Source organism: Trachinotus anak, unplaced genomic scaffold, assembly GCF_046630095.1.
Source record: "Trachinotus anak isolate AG129_WGS33_773 ecotype Australia unplaced genomic scaffold, CSIRO_AGI_Tana_v1 ptg000003l, whole genome shotgun sequence".
NCBI classification, from domain to species: domain Eukaryota; kingdom Metazoa; phylum Chordata; class Actinopteri; order Carangiformes; family Carangidae; genus Trachinotus; species Trachinotus anak.
In genome coordinates this window covers 6,576,834-6,591,308 of record NW_027273854.1, presented here as the reverse complement: position 1 = coordinate 6,591,308, position 14,475 = coordinate 6,576,834, and the positions used below count along the sequence as shown (strand labels likewise).

Below are 14,475 nucleotides of genomic sequence, written 5' to 3'. Positions count from 1 at the left end.
CCTGACTTTCTGAGGACGCCTGGATACAGCCAATCAGGTTGACTCCCTGCTACGTTAGCAGAGCTCGGCCAAAACAACAGCCCTTCGCCCGTCGCTGCCTGTTTCCTGTTAGCATTCACAGCGTAGCAACCGACTAACTAAACTTGAAACATGTTAAACTGACGAAGGCGTTTGTTTTTCGTTGATGTCATCTCTGTTTCGGCGTTAGTGTGCCCTGAAGGCAAGGCTAATCGGAGCTGCTGTCGCGCCGTTAGCTGCCAAGCTGCTAGCTAACCGTAGCTAACCTCGGCGATCCAGCAGGGAAAGATGGGGTCCATCCTGAGCCGCAGAATCGCTGGTGTTGAGGATATCGACATTCAGGCCAACTCGGCCTATCGATTTCCACCCAAATCTGGTGAGTGATCGGCCATGTCTCTTGTCTGAATTCAAATTCCACATAACCATTGGTCTTCCGAAAAGCACGACCACATATTGAGACACATAGCACTTCCTACCTTGTCAGGTATTAATCGGTTTATCTTAAATGTTTGATTATCGTAAGCTGTATAGGTAGATAATGACTGCGTGTGAACCCATATACATTTGAGTGTTTTTCTGCAGAGAGGTCACTCGTTACTCAGACAATCTGGTGATGTTTACAGTAGTCTTATAATATATCAGACACTGTACTGGATTAAAGCAGGTTTGTTTATTATTGAGTTTTTACAGCATCGTAATCACAATACACCAAGCATTAACATCAAAATTCAATGTTCAGACTTCGATTAAGTTTTTTTTTTTTTTTTTTTTAAAACCACTGTAAATTGATGGTGACACAAAAGATTCAGACTGTGAGAGACATGACACACAAATGTTTTTCAGCTTTCTAAACAAACATTTTTAAAGCTCGTTTTCCTGTTAGATTAGATAGATACATACATTATTAACTTTCTGGGGAAATTCTAAATAGGTAACTAAAGTTGTTTAGGTAGTTATGCAATGTCAAAGATATTTTCAGAAATAATGTTATAGCCTTAACTTTTAAAGACACTTTCACCTCCTTTTTGAGAAAACCTCAGACAGTGTTAACACAGTGTGAGGGCAGGTGTGTCAAATTGAGCCCAAGAAGTCTGGCTGATTTTAAACCCTATAAAAAACAATCAGACATTTTATTGTGGGCTGGCCTTTCAGCTAGTCATATAATCCTGTCAGTATACACCCATGAGGACTGATATGGTGACAGTAAAGTTACTGGAAATCCTGTATTATTGTTTATGGATAGTTAAAATTACTACATTTAAAAATCTTGTTTAGATATATAAATATTAATAATCATGTTCATGCTACAACTGATGTGAATGCTATAGGAAGAAGTTTTTTTTTTTCAGGGTAGTGGTGTTGTTTGCATGTTGGGTGATGTAAAACAGTAGCATAGGGTTGTGTGACTGCCTAATGTGTAACTCAAGTTTTATGTACTGACCCCATTTAGTCAACCTAGCATCTCTCATGAACTTTTTTTCTCAGCTGATATAAACTGGTATTTAAAAGAGTCATATTATACTTCACTTTACATTGTAAAGCTAAACCATTTTTTTGTTTTGTTTTACAGATCAGTTGGAGTAACTGCATATAAACATTAAAAGTTAAAAAGCAATGTACCAAAAATAGCAAGGAAAATTACCCATGCCTTTCTCACACTGCCTTTATTCATCTTTTTTCTTGGTTGTCCTCAGGGAATTATTTTGCAAGCCACTTCTTCATGGGAGGAGAGAAATTTGACACACCACATCCAGAGGGATACCTTTTTGGAGAAAACATGGACCTGAATTTCCTTGGAAATAGGCCAGTGCAGGTGAAAACTGATGTTTTAGTGATCGGAAAGTTCAGTATTGTATATTTTCCAGAGATGATGATGTAGTTCTATGTTTATTGTTAGTAATAGGATTAATTAAACAATATTGACAATTTCAAACCACATATCATCAGTCATATTGCTGTCATTATTTCACTAGTTCCCATATGTGACGCCTGCACCCCATGAGCCTGTGAAAACCCTGAGGAGTCTGGTCAACATTAGAAAGGACTCTTTGCGTTTGGTCAGGTAAAGATCACAAGGCACTATTATGATATACAAATCGCAGTCAGAGCAAAGAACTGTTTCAAGGAAAAGAGTTTCAAATGTGCTGAACTAAAGCTTGTCAAACCTCTTCATCCCAGATATAAAGATGACTCTGACACATCGGTGGAGGACGGCGGAAAACCAAAGGTCCAGTATGGTGTGGAGTTCACCTTTGATGCTGATGCTCGGGTGGCCATCACCCTCTACTGCCAGGCGTTTGAGGAGTTCACTAATGGGATGGCAGTGTAAGAATTTAATCCCTTTTATTATGGGACTAAATCTGATGAAGCTTCAGATATTTGTAACACAAATGATAAACAGCTACTAAAAAATTAACTTATCTGGTTTTCTATTCATTAAATCTAAACATCACTTTCTGAGTTAAAACAAACATAGGGCACTTGGTATCTGTCTATGAGATGATTAACTGTTCAAATTTTCATCAGATCAATTGAATTGACACTGCAGCTTCATTTTTCGTTTGTAAAAACATTTAAACTCTGTTTTATGGGGAGTGAGATTCAAGCCTTAGAGCACAAAGACTAGAATAGATACGGTGGGTCCTTAGCAACCAGCAGTCACCATGGATACTGCAGATAAGACTCAGAAGAAGATGAAAGTAAGACTTCATGCTGAAGTTATTGTTTTATGATGAGACTGAGTGAGGCTTCATTTTTCTGGGATCAAAAAGATCAGATATTGCCACTGTTGCCCTGCGCCTTTTAGATGTCTTTGTTTTCATTTTGTCTAGAGACACTAATGAATTTTCTTGATGACTTAAAATGTGACAGCTCCCATTAGACCACCCACACTGATAGATGTCTGCATGTCTCTCAGGAAAAACGAGTGCATTAGAATGATTCGTTCATCTTCCTGCACACTGACCATTTTTCTGTTTATCGTACTGTGTTTAGGTACAGCCCAAAGGATTCATCAATGGTCTCTGAAACTGTGCATTACAAGCGAGGGGTCAGCCAGCAGTTCTCCATGCCATCTTTCAAGATAGATTTCAGCGAGTGGAAAGAGGAAGATGTAAGTCTCTGCAGCAATTAGTGGAGTTTATTACTGGAGCACACATCACAAAAATAAATTGTCTTTTTGGTTTTGGTTTATGTCGGTAAATAACTTCCACATACATTTAAATAGCACACTTTTTTACCAGAGGGTAACATCATTGTATCAGCACAACATTTGAATTATTACACACAGATACTCTGAAGGCACCTACTTATCCTGTACTCACAACTGCACTTCACTGAAATGTATCTTTTCCCTTAAAGCTGAACTTTGACCTTGATCGAGGAGTGTTTCCCATGGTTATCCAGGCTGTGGTTGATGAAGGAGACGGTAGGTTACTGGGGCTACAATACTTTACTATCTTTTCTACTGAGACTGGCAGACAAATGTTACATAAGATAGCAGCTCAGAAGTTATTAGGCAATTTATTGGTCATGCCAAAGTTAATAGATGAATTACAAACTAAAATAATCATTGGGTCAACATTTGTATTAACAAGGACACTGTTTTCCTTTTCTTTTTTCAAGATTGCCTTGGACATGCTCATGTACTTTTGGCAGCATTTGAAAGAGTAAGTACGCATCCATATAAAAGTGAGTCATTTTAATCTGTATAAAACAAATTTTTACATGAGTTTAAACATGTTTGGTTTTTTTTTTTTTTTTTTTTTTTACCTCCAGCACGTTGATGGCAGTTTCTCTGTCAAACCTCTGAAGCAGAAACAAATTGTAAGTTTATAAATGTTTGTTTATAATGTTGACATTATTAGTATTAAGCATTTCATTGAAGTTAGAAGGGGGATGTATTTTATGATGATCTGTTCATTTCATTTGTCATAAATATTCTGCTTTAGATAATTTAAATCACATGGCAGTACAGTCAGTAATTTATGAAGCACAGCATGTTGTTAACGCAGTGCAGGTGAAGTGAAAGATGGATCTTTAAGGACACAGGGTCAACATTCTAGAAACGGCTCATGCAAATCGCACTAAATGAAATATTAACTATTTTTAGTATTGCAGCTGCATTCTGTTTTGATCCTCATACCATCTGCAGCTTTTGAAAGACCTACACGCTGCAAAAATCTGCGCCGAGACCCCTGGGAGTCTGGCAGTGATGTCTTAAGTAGACGTTGAATATAAACTTAGATTACAAGGGGTTTAAGGTCATTTTACAGTCTCTACGTGACTGTTTTAATTTTAAGACTGTAAATAACATTCAGCAGTGAAATATATGTAGCACTTTTTGTGTATCACTGCTTTCATCCCTTTCCACAATAAAAGAAAAAAAAGAAAACAAGACATTGGAGATAATATTTTATACATTTAGTTTGCCAAGCCCTTTGGAAAGTTCTGTTTCTATATCTTTTCAGGTGGACCGTGTGAGCTACCTCTTACAGGAGATCTACGGGATTGAGAACAAAAACAACCAAGAAACCAAGGTTTGAGTGGTCGTGTTACCTTATACCTCAATCACAATGCTGTAAACGTTCAGCCATGTTTTATTTATACGGCTTCCAATTTAAATTTTTCTTTTTCTAGCCCTCCGATGATGAGAACAGTGACAACAGCAACGAATGCGTTGTCTGTCTGTCAGACCTGCGAGACACGCTCATCCTGCCCTGCAGACATCTGTGTCTCTGCAACTCCTGTGCAGACACTCTTCGTTACCAGGCCAACAACTGTCCAATCTGCAGGCTGCGTAAGTGTTAAATTATTTTAATAAAGTTCTGCTCTTTAAGGTGCATTAGGCATGCTATTTAAAAAAGGAACGTCAAAGTGTAACAGTACAAAACAGCATTATTATTGTGCTTAATTTGACCTGGTGTTCTTCTACCCAGCATTTAGAGCCCTGCTGCAGATCAGAGCTGTGAGGAAAAAGCCTGGAGCTCTTTCTCCTGTGTCCTTCAGCCCTGTTCTGGCTCAGACTATGGACCATGACGAGCACTCAGTAAGTCTCATGCACATCTGTGTATTATCAGCTAAACCTGGCTATGAAGTGCAGCAACAGCAACATCAGGACTGCATGACATATTTTCATCTCTTCAGAATGAGACGTTCTGCAATAAAAGCATTGCTGAGTATGACTCATGTTAAATTAAGTCCATCCCTACCTTAACATGTGTTAACTCAATGAAAAAAAGTCAAAAAGGAAGAAGTTGATCTAGATTTATACCAGCTTTTATTGGGCAGCAAGTTGCTCTATATTTCTTCATGTAATTATCTGACGGCAGCAGCCTTAGAGCCTTGTAGCCCCTATGATCATGATGAGAGGCTCTGTGAAGCAGCTGCTAATGAGTGATATGCGAGAAATGTTGCATCAGTTGCTAAAAGCTGACATCTTGTTCCACAGAAAGATGAAAACCTAGATTTGTATGTTTTTGCATCTTCATAGTCATTGCTGCATTGCATCAGTTTGTCATATATCAGATATTTTCTCCATGTTATGTAGCCCTTGTGTTATTTAGGTAAATGTATACTATATATCAGAACAGACTAAGAGTTGGAGATCTGACACTTGAACTGCTAATAGCCTGTCTATGAATTATATGATTTAATTTTTATTTATTTTTTTTTTACATTCAGTGTGCATTGTCACCATCAATCCCTGTGTACGTCTTTTTGCAGAGCACAGACTCGGTTCCTCCCGGCTTTGAGCCCATCTCACTGTTAGAGGCTCTGAATGGTCTGCGGTCAGTTTCTCCTGCCATCCCATCTGCACCCCTGTACGATGAAATCAACTTCTCAGGGGGTCTGGGTGGTGACGGCAGACAACTGAGCTCCCCGGAGCATTTAAGTGATGGGAGTCTGCAGAAAAGCAAAGTCAGCAAGTCACCTGACAGGTAACCTCACACTGAGGGTGTTTACATTTACACAAACACGTGACTGTTAGTAATCACCCAAACCCCTTCAAACAAGGATGTGGTATTGAGTTATTTTTCCTCATTAGTGAATTGCTATGCCTGTTTTAGTTTAGAATGTGGTCTCTGCATACTACAGGTCTAAAGCCATTTGTTTTCTTTTTTTTATTATTATTTTTATTTACTCTAAAGGCTGCAACATCTGGAGGTCCTTATCATTTATTTTAAATGTAGTGATATAAAGTGAAGATCTGCCCACGTAGGTAACTGATTGGTTGAGTTACTTGTTTTAGTTGTATCTTCATATTTTCATTAATGTTTCGCCTTGTCTCCCAATCCCAGCACCCTCAGGTCTCCATCCTCTCCCATCCAGGAGGAGGATGAGGAGAAGCTGTCCGAGATGTCTGATGCTCAGCCACACACGCTGTTGTCCAGCAGCCCCGCCCCCACAGACGTAAGCCGCCACTTCACTTCCTGATATTTAGACTTTGATTTTGCTGCAGACCAAAAAAAAAAAAAAGAAAAACTATTTAAAACTTTAAGACCTTTCTCCATCTTCTTCCAGGCCACAGCAACCGAGGATGTGGCAGATTCCCTGTCTCCAGATGATGGTGAGTTTTCTCATTTGGCACTCGGTAAACAAACAGTCAGTAAAGTGTGGGAGTGACACTGTTGATGCTGATGCTCTTCTCACTCTCCTGGGTGATCCAGAGGACAGGATGCATTCTGGAGGAGACATCCTGCAGGACTGCAGCAGCGAACACAGCAGCTTGACCAAAACAGAGAGCGACCCGCCAGGCGACCTGTCTCTGCCGGGTGAGAAACCCTCTGTCAGGACCAAAAAAGAAATATTAGACTGTAAAGGAAAATCCTAAATCCCCTGCAAGCAGGAACGAAATAAAAGATAAGGGAAGAACTGGGAATTGTGTGTGTAATATCTTTATGTATTAATCCATTTACAGTGACATCTTAGAGCAAATCTGTAAATCAGGTCGAGCACTGACTGCAGCTCCTAAAATCATCTGGTTCTTGGTTATTTTACTCTTTTCCAATTGATAAATCTCTGTTCTGGCACTCTAGCCCAATGTCTCTCTTCTTAAGTCCAAGACTTTAAGGCTGTGATTCCCTGTGCTTTGCATCTAACCTGAGTGCTCTTGTGCTTCTTTCTGTTTCCTAACACTCCTCTCCTGTTCCATGTCATCTTATCCCTTCGCACTGCCTCACTCTGGGCAGCTCTAGGTCCCGATTCCTGCTCTATTGGTATGGAGGAATAACTGTGGTATGTAGGCTTTCCTGTCTGCTCTGCTTCTCTGTGTATGAGCTCTACTACCTGTTCTCCATCATTATCCCTGTTGTCAGTCGCAGCTAGAAAAGAAAAAAAGATCCAGCAGGTATTACTCTGTGAATTTGCTGTGATATGCCAGTTCTTAATGAAGACTTATCATATGAAGAATAAGAACTGTTTCTCATGTGTTTCTGTTCTTAGTGAAAGTCACACTTTGGGTCGTGTTGCTTACCTGTTGCCTCTTGCTCTCCAGGTTCATCTGAGTCCACAGAAAGCCTGAAAAGTCAGAGCACAAACTGCTCCAGCCAGCCTCTCCTGTGTCCCACGAGCAGCCTTCACATGGAGGACGAGCATCTCAACCCCTGACTCTGATCCAGCCTTTTCCCTCCCATCCATCACAACAGATTTATGCTTTACAAAGATCATCAAAGTCCCTCTGTTCCTTTTCACCCAAAAGTCGACAAAGGCCCTGACAGGAAGTTCACCAGGACAAGGGAGGACTGTTTATCCCATTAATGTCTGACATTAGAAAAGAAATTTGATCCATGCTCTTGGTACCTTGGTACTCTATGACTGATGTTTAAAAAAAAAAAAGATATTGTTTCCCCAGCTTTGAAAACATTTCATTAACTGTCAGATGGTGTTCACTTGTGTGTCTTGGCCAAAGTTGTGGACTAGTTATGTGGACTCCAGAGATATTTCACTACCTGTCATGGTGGTGCTTCTAAGCACACTTACTTTAAATTAGCTCTGGATCGATTTCTTGACGCTAAATTCAGAAGAAAATATAAATACAGTTTGTGTTTAGATATTGTGTTCATCAGTGAAATACATTAATGACATGACAACTTGTTTTTCCAGTCAGGTCGAGCATTTTCAGTCATGAGCAGAAATTTGAAAGCTTATTACTTATGTATTTGTGTGTCCATTTGAAGTGATTTTGCACTGGTTTATAATCCATTCCTTATAACAAGAGTTTATGACGACATGAGTTTAAGCTGTCCTCAGTCTTAAACATCTACATGTTTGTTTTTTTTTATTATTTCAAAAGATGTGATATCTCTGTATTATAACTGTACTAGAATCCTGTGTAGTTACTTTCAAAATTGTATACTTGCATATTATATAGAAAAAATCCTGATATTGAGGTAATGGGACTAGATTCAGTTAACATGCACATATTTAAAACTTTGATAATCAATAAGAGCTACAGATTCACACCCTAACAGCTGAACTCAAAGACAGTCAAAGCCTGCAACAAGCATAGATGCTCCAGCTACATGTATGCTGACTGACTCAGTATGGCGCAGTAAGTGTGCTTGTTGTAGTTGTGGCTGATCTCTGTACAGTCTAATTTTTTTTGTGTGTGTGTGGCCAGTGTCTGCTTATGTGATGTAGCTGCAAAAAAAGGGGGTCGGGTGTTTGTGTGGCTGCAACACCTTTCACGTACCTTGGTCCTGTATGTGTAGCGCCATGCATATAGATCTATGTGCCTTGAATTGATATGGCTGCCTGCTTGTTGCATTGGACATTAGTGTTCTTCGAAATGCTACAACACACAACAGTTTTGAGCCCACAGACAGGATTTTTGATGCTGATGTACAGAGCCTTTTTTTTTTTCTATCGCAAACTTCATACCACTGGACAAATGTATCTTGTTATCGAGCAATATTAAATTGAGCTGTTCATTTACTATGTTATGACCATTTATCAATTATGCATTTAATCTTAGCATTTAGGTTCAAGTGGATTCTCTTAATGTATGTTTGACTAGAAGGAAAACATCCAATGCAATAGGTGCGAACGTTGCATTTTAATAATTGGGCTAGCATTTGCATGTGAATTTGTAGACGCTTAAACCTCTCATGGCTTTTGAGTATTGTGGTTATTTTGTCTTTCCCCCTCTTCTTCTGTGCCATTTCAACTTGACACTGTGCCTTCCTGTTCTTGTTCTGACCACTATTGACCTGGTATCCAGGATAACTCCACAGTAGGTGGTTTGTGGCTCTCTGTAAAATCAATACCTGTCTCTCCTCGTGTGTATAGCAGCATGTGTATAACAATAAACAACAAAGACTCAGTACTTCAACTACCGCCTGTTTTCTGACCCATCATACTTCAGTTCACTGCAAATTAAGAATACTAACAGAAGGACATTGCTCTAGATAATGATTCACTTTAACCATAACAAGTCAGTTATACTATTCGTGGGTAGAGGATGGTGTAACGTGGTTAATGTTGAAAGAATGGCCTGTGACTTAAAGGGAGAAAAGTAATGTAAAATGTAATGAAGAAGCATGCTTTAAGTAATTCCATCAGTGCATAAGCAATGCTAAGAAAATGCAAAATTAAACCTAAAAGATGCCCCAGTACATTTGTGGCCATGCAAAAATGTTTGTGATCAGTTTATGAATGAAATCTGCTTGCACTGAAATATTTGTGTGTATCCTGAAAAGGTTCTGTGACAATACACTTTTCCCCCTCTACCTTGCAGAACTACAACTACAGAACTGAATTATTTCAAACAGTGAACTACAGCAAAATCCAAAACTATCAAAGGCTCAGACGGGTATTTTGAAGAGTCTTTTACTTTGAATGAACCTGATCATGGTGAGTCCTCCATCAGGGTAAACACTGCCCTCTGCTGGACAAGCAGACAACAAAACTGTCGTGTGAAATTTGGTTAAACTGTCTTTGTATTTGCCTGTAACACATGGACCATGGCCTGCTGTAAAACCACAAAGACAGGCTCTCAGTTAATCTTCTACCTGAAGGCTTGTGTGTGAACCTGTGACTTCACATTCCTGTTTGTCCTGTAAACATGCCTTATGTTAAACTACAGCTTTACGCTGTTGATAAATTAATGTCCCTCAGTGTTTAAAGGAACATTTGTGAGAGTTTGAGTTGGTTCATTTCCTGCTGGTGAATAAACTGCATCTGGTAGCAGGAGGTTGGAGGATAACACGGAACAACCTGCACTGTCAACAAATTAACTAGAGCTGACTCAGAGCCAAGTGGATGAATACCAACAAGCACACACACACAAACGTGCACAAGGGCACATGGATGCACACATGCATGCAAATGCACTTTTAACAACAGTTAAATTGGATCAGTTTAGTTTAAAAAGCACTAATCAGGTTTAGTCTGCTGCAACTAATTCTAGATGATAAAATTATAGATTTTACTTTTGTTTTACTGATGCTGTTTTTTTGTGGGTTTTTACCAGAAATGCTTTTAAACACTATAGAAAATTGCTTCATACTTTATATACATTTATAATCAACCCAGAAACATAAAATTCGACTTTTGATTGATAAAACAAAGATTTATATGTAATTTATTCTGTGGATATTTATTCATTTATTGATATTTTTCACTTAATTTCAATAAATAGTTGTTATTTATAGATTCAAATATTTATATTTTTATGTGTGATCTACAGTATACAGCATGGTCTCATTTGGAACAAGTATGTCATAGTTTATTGCAGGTGAAGCGCACTTCAGTGCAGCAGCCGGCTGATGAGTGACAGTTCACATTTGGTTGAATTTTCCAGCTACCGAGCACTTTAAACCTGTGTGTGGTGGGTGTTTCATATTTCCAACATAATGACATTCCTCTGCAGTAATGGTTAACTGCTGCTCTCTGCTCAGCTGGACCAGCAGGTGTACACTACAGTTTAATGAGGATTCAGTTACACTGTGGCCTCAAGCTTGCCTATAAAAACATAATACACTGAGAAAATGTGGGTGGAAGTGTATGTGTATACACACACACACACACACACACGCTGTAAATGAGATTAGGGTCTATGGCGCTTTCAGCTAGAGAAGGTCAGTGAGGTTGTATTGTGTATCTATGTAAATATGAAGTTCGAGTTTAATCTTCTTTCAGCTCTCATATGTTGCATTTACAGTCTCCGTTCCTAAATACAAAAAGCTGAAACATGTCTCTGTAACTCTCAAAGCTCGACCTTGTCATTTGGTCGGCTCCATCGGGCTGTTTTAAGAGGCCATGAGGAATTATTTCGAAGGCCGCCCCTCCCCTCTCAGGCCGCACAGATTGACAAAGTTGCAGGTCACAAAAGGTCATTTCATCTGTGAACAGTGCTCGCCTCTAACATCTGATGACCTCAGCGACAGAGATATTCTCATGTTTGCCATTGGCCAGCTGTCCAGATGACGTAGTAGGTAGCTTGAAATAAAGGAGATTTCCCCATTCATTACTGTGGGAGAGGCCAAAAGAAAGCAGTGGGACGAAACAATAATCCTTCAAACAATTCTATTTTGGTTTGATCTCCTGAAGCTACAGTAAACAATATTAGGGCTAAGCCTCAGGCCAGGAGATTGTGGTGTGAAGCCTGTAGAGAAATAAATGAGCTACGACCAGTTGAAAACAGGTCAGATACGCATCCTCTATTAGCTTCCTTTCATTATCTGCAAATAAATGACAACGAACAGCTGCTGGAAATGTTAATTACACTTAGAACTAATGATGAAATGTTTGGAAACCAGGATTTTCCAAACTTTTACAACCTTGCAAACATAATGAACTTTAAATAAAAGACAGACTTAATGATATGGAGTAGTGAGAATATGTCTCTGTAAAAACACATTTTATTTAGAATGAACTCAAATGACCCCCTTGAAATTCTGCTATATTGTGTTGACAGTCTGTGTAAATAGGTTTACCCTAGGTCAGTCAAAGCAAGTGCTCTCTCATTTAATTAGTCTGTGCTAAACCTCTTTGAGGCATGAAATCATCCCAACAGCAATCCACACAAATCCCCCCCCCCCACCTCACTCGCTACGGTTAAATTAGCCCACACGCCCTTGATCTCCAAAAGCATGGGTATCACATCACGCCACATGTCTCGCCTCACACCCACCCTGAAAAACCTAAATGTGTCAACATACATTCACTAGATAAATATTCATTCTTACCCATCATCACATCTGCACATCTTTTCTCTGTTGACCAGTATTGTACAGTAAGTTGTGATTAGTCTCCCTGAATCACTCTTATTCATTTTCTTAGTGACAGTGTGGGTTATATTAAACAAATAATCGCTGTAACTACCCTAATACGAGGATATTCAAAGTGAGTGCCTGATTAAAATATGCACAACTACAGTCCTTTTAAAACACTGTATTCTTCAAATGTAATTCACACAGGAAATACCCCCCGAAACAATGTCTGTCATTTGAGAGCAGGGGATTTAGAGACTTTGAAAACACGTGCACAGACAGCTATCCTACTTTGAGAGGACCACTCCGCAGGGAGACAGAAGAGGAGGAGGACGAGTCAGCAGGAGGGACACAAAGGTCAGCATCTTGCCTGCTGAAGTCAGTTACAGTGCAGTCAGAGCTGTGAGACTAACGGAGACCAGGGGGAGTTTTCTTACCAGGCTTTGACTTAGTTCAACTGCATCACTGAAATCACCAGCGTAAAATTATATTTAAAAAAATTTTTTAAAAAGGCTGGAAAAGAAGAAGACAGATAAACAAGACAATCTCTGAGAAGTGATCACCACCTCGTATCTCGTAGCACTGAGGCACCATGACACAGCAGGTCAGCGGCTCACCGTTCCTCAAGCCCTTCTTTCTGAAGACGCCTGTCAGAGTGGTCAGCCCTCTGCGACAGAGACGACACACGCTCCCCGCCAGCGAGTTCAGGAACCTCACGCCACAGGACGCCATCAGTGTGTTTGAGATTGAGAGAGAAGGTAAGTCCAGTGTTTCCTAAACATTACACACAATATACAACTAACCTGAGAGGTGTTTTAACTGCATGTCTCATGAGGTGAGAACTTGATTGACCTTCCACATGTATATTATAAAGAAAATATACTGAAGGAAAGCATGTTTCTTTCACCATCATTCGTCCCAGGACTTTACTGTAACTCACTGTATGATCTGCTGCTTTTCACCCCCCCCCCCCAGCATTTGTCTCTGTGTCTGGAGAGTGTCCACTTACCCTGGATGAGGTGCTTAACTTCCTGAGTCAGTGCCCTGAGCTTTCGCTGGGTTGGTTTGAGGAGGGACAGCTGGTAGCTTTCATCATCGGCTCTGGCTGGGACAAGGAGAGGCTTTCGCAAGTATGCAGTTGTACAGACAATCTGTGTTATGATAAACCTTGGTATTCCGTGCAAATTAGTGATTTTAATTGTTTTATTTCCGTTTTGCTCATTGTGTTTTGACATCGTTTATTCTTCTCTTTACCCTCCCTCCTCCAGGAGGCCATGACTCAGCACGTCCCAGATACCCCTACTGTGCACATCCATGTGCTGTCAGTGCACCGTCACTGCCGCCAGCAAGGCAAGGGCTCCATCCTCTTGTGGCGCTACTTGCAGTACCTGCGCTGCATGCCGGGCCTCCGCCGAGCTCTGCTGATCTGTGAGGACTTCCTGGTGCCTTTCTACCTCAAGGCCGGCTTCAAAGAGAAAGGGCCGTCGGCCATCTCTGTGTCCAACATGCACTTCCACGAGATGGAGTACACGCTCGGAGGGCAGGCGTACGCAAGGCGGAACAGTGGCTGCTAGTCCCGCAATCCCTACCCCACCCTTATTCCACTTACCCACCACTAAAATGGACTCAGGGCAGAAAAGATATTAAATAAAACACAGCTGGACAGATAGAAGCACAGGGCCAGCATAAACCAGTGGACTGGGTTCAGCATCCTACTGTCAGCAGCTCACAGTGTCCCTTGACCCACTGCACAAGGAGTGAGGACTGTGTGAGGCCAGAGGGGAACCGAGAGTGGAATTCACTTCTTCATGCAAAGAAATGAACCAGTTATGATAATCGGGCTTATCAGACATCAAATTATAATCCTTTTGTTGCCAGTAGCATATCGCCTTTGTAGGCTTAACACTGTTTTTCCATTTATTTATTATCTGTCAAATCGTTCACATTTCATGGTTTGTAACATAATCAAGGCAATTAATAGAAAATATCGTATAAATGCATTAAATCTTGGGTTGTGACCTTGAGTACTGTTCTATTTTTGTAAACCATATAAATCTACAGTTGATGAATTCAGCATCAGTGCTGTAAGAGAGAGTCATTTGAGGACCTACACACTGATCATGCAGACATTAATAATGCTCAGACTGTCAGTCGAGAAAAAAAAAAAAAAAGCGGCTCAATTTGAATAAACCCTTTTCATCTTCAAAAGGCATTTTCTGGTAATTGAGAGAAAGTCACAGACCAT

At 40.1% G+C, this 14,475-nt stretch overlaps 2 protein-coding genes across 3 annotated transcripts; both read left to right on the top strand.

Moving 5' to 3' along the window:
• Positions 1-51: 51 nt before the first annotated feature.
• mgrn1b (mahogunin, ring finger 1b) lies at positions 52-9,349 on the top strand. Of its 2 annotated transcripts, XM_071470244.1 has the most exons (17): positions 52-394; positions 1,713-1,831; positions 1,992-2,080; positions 2,197-2,343; positions 3,013-3,130; positions 3,379-3,445; positions 3,643-3,686; positions 3,796-3,843; positions 4,488-4,556; positions 4,657-4,816; positions 4,956-5,065; positions 5,743-5,957; positions 6,318-6,429; positions 6,541-6,586; positions 6,687-6,791; positions 7,209-7,254; positions 7,514-7,854. In XM_071470244.1, exons 1-16 carry the CDS (start codon positions 307-309, stop codon positions 7,247-7,249), a joined length of 1,578 nt encoding a protein of 525 aa, XP_071326345.1. In that variant the 5' UTR covers positions 52-306; the 3' UTR covers positions 7,250-7,254; positions 7,514-7,854. The 2 variants fall into 2 exon arrangements, with proteins under 2 accessions (XP_071326345.1, XP_071326335.1); XM_071470234.1 differs by lacking the exon at positions 7,209-7,254 and having other exon boundaries at positions 7,514-9,349.
• Positions 9,350-12,533: 3,184 nt separating this feature from the next.
• Positions 12,534-14,245, top strand: aanat2 (arylalkylamine N-acetyltransferase 2). The gene is made up of 3 exons (XM_071470220.1): positions 12,534-12,988; positions 13,206-13,360; positions 13,499-14,245. Exons 1-3 carry the CDS (start codon positions 12,823-12,825, stop codon positions 13,802-13,804), a joined length of 627 nt encoding a protein of 208 aa, XP_071326321.1. The 5' UTR covers positions 12,534-12,822; the 3' UTR covers positions 13,805-14,245.
• Positions 14,246-14,475: the final 230 nt, after the last annotated feature.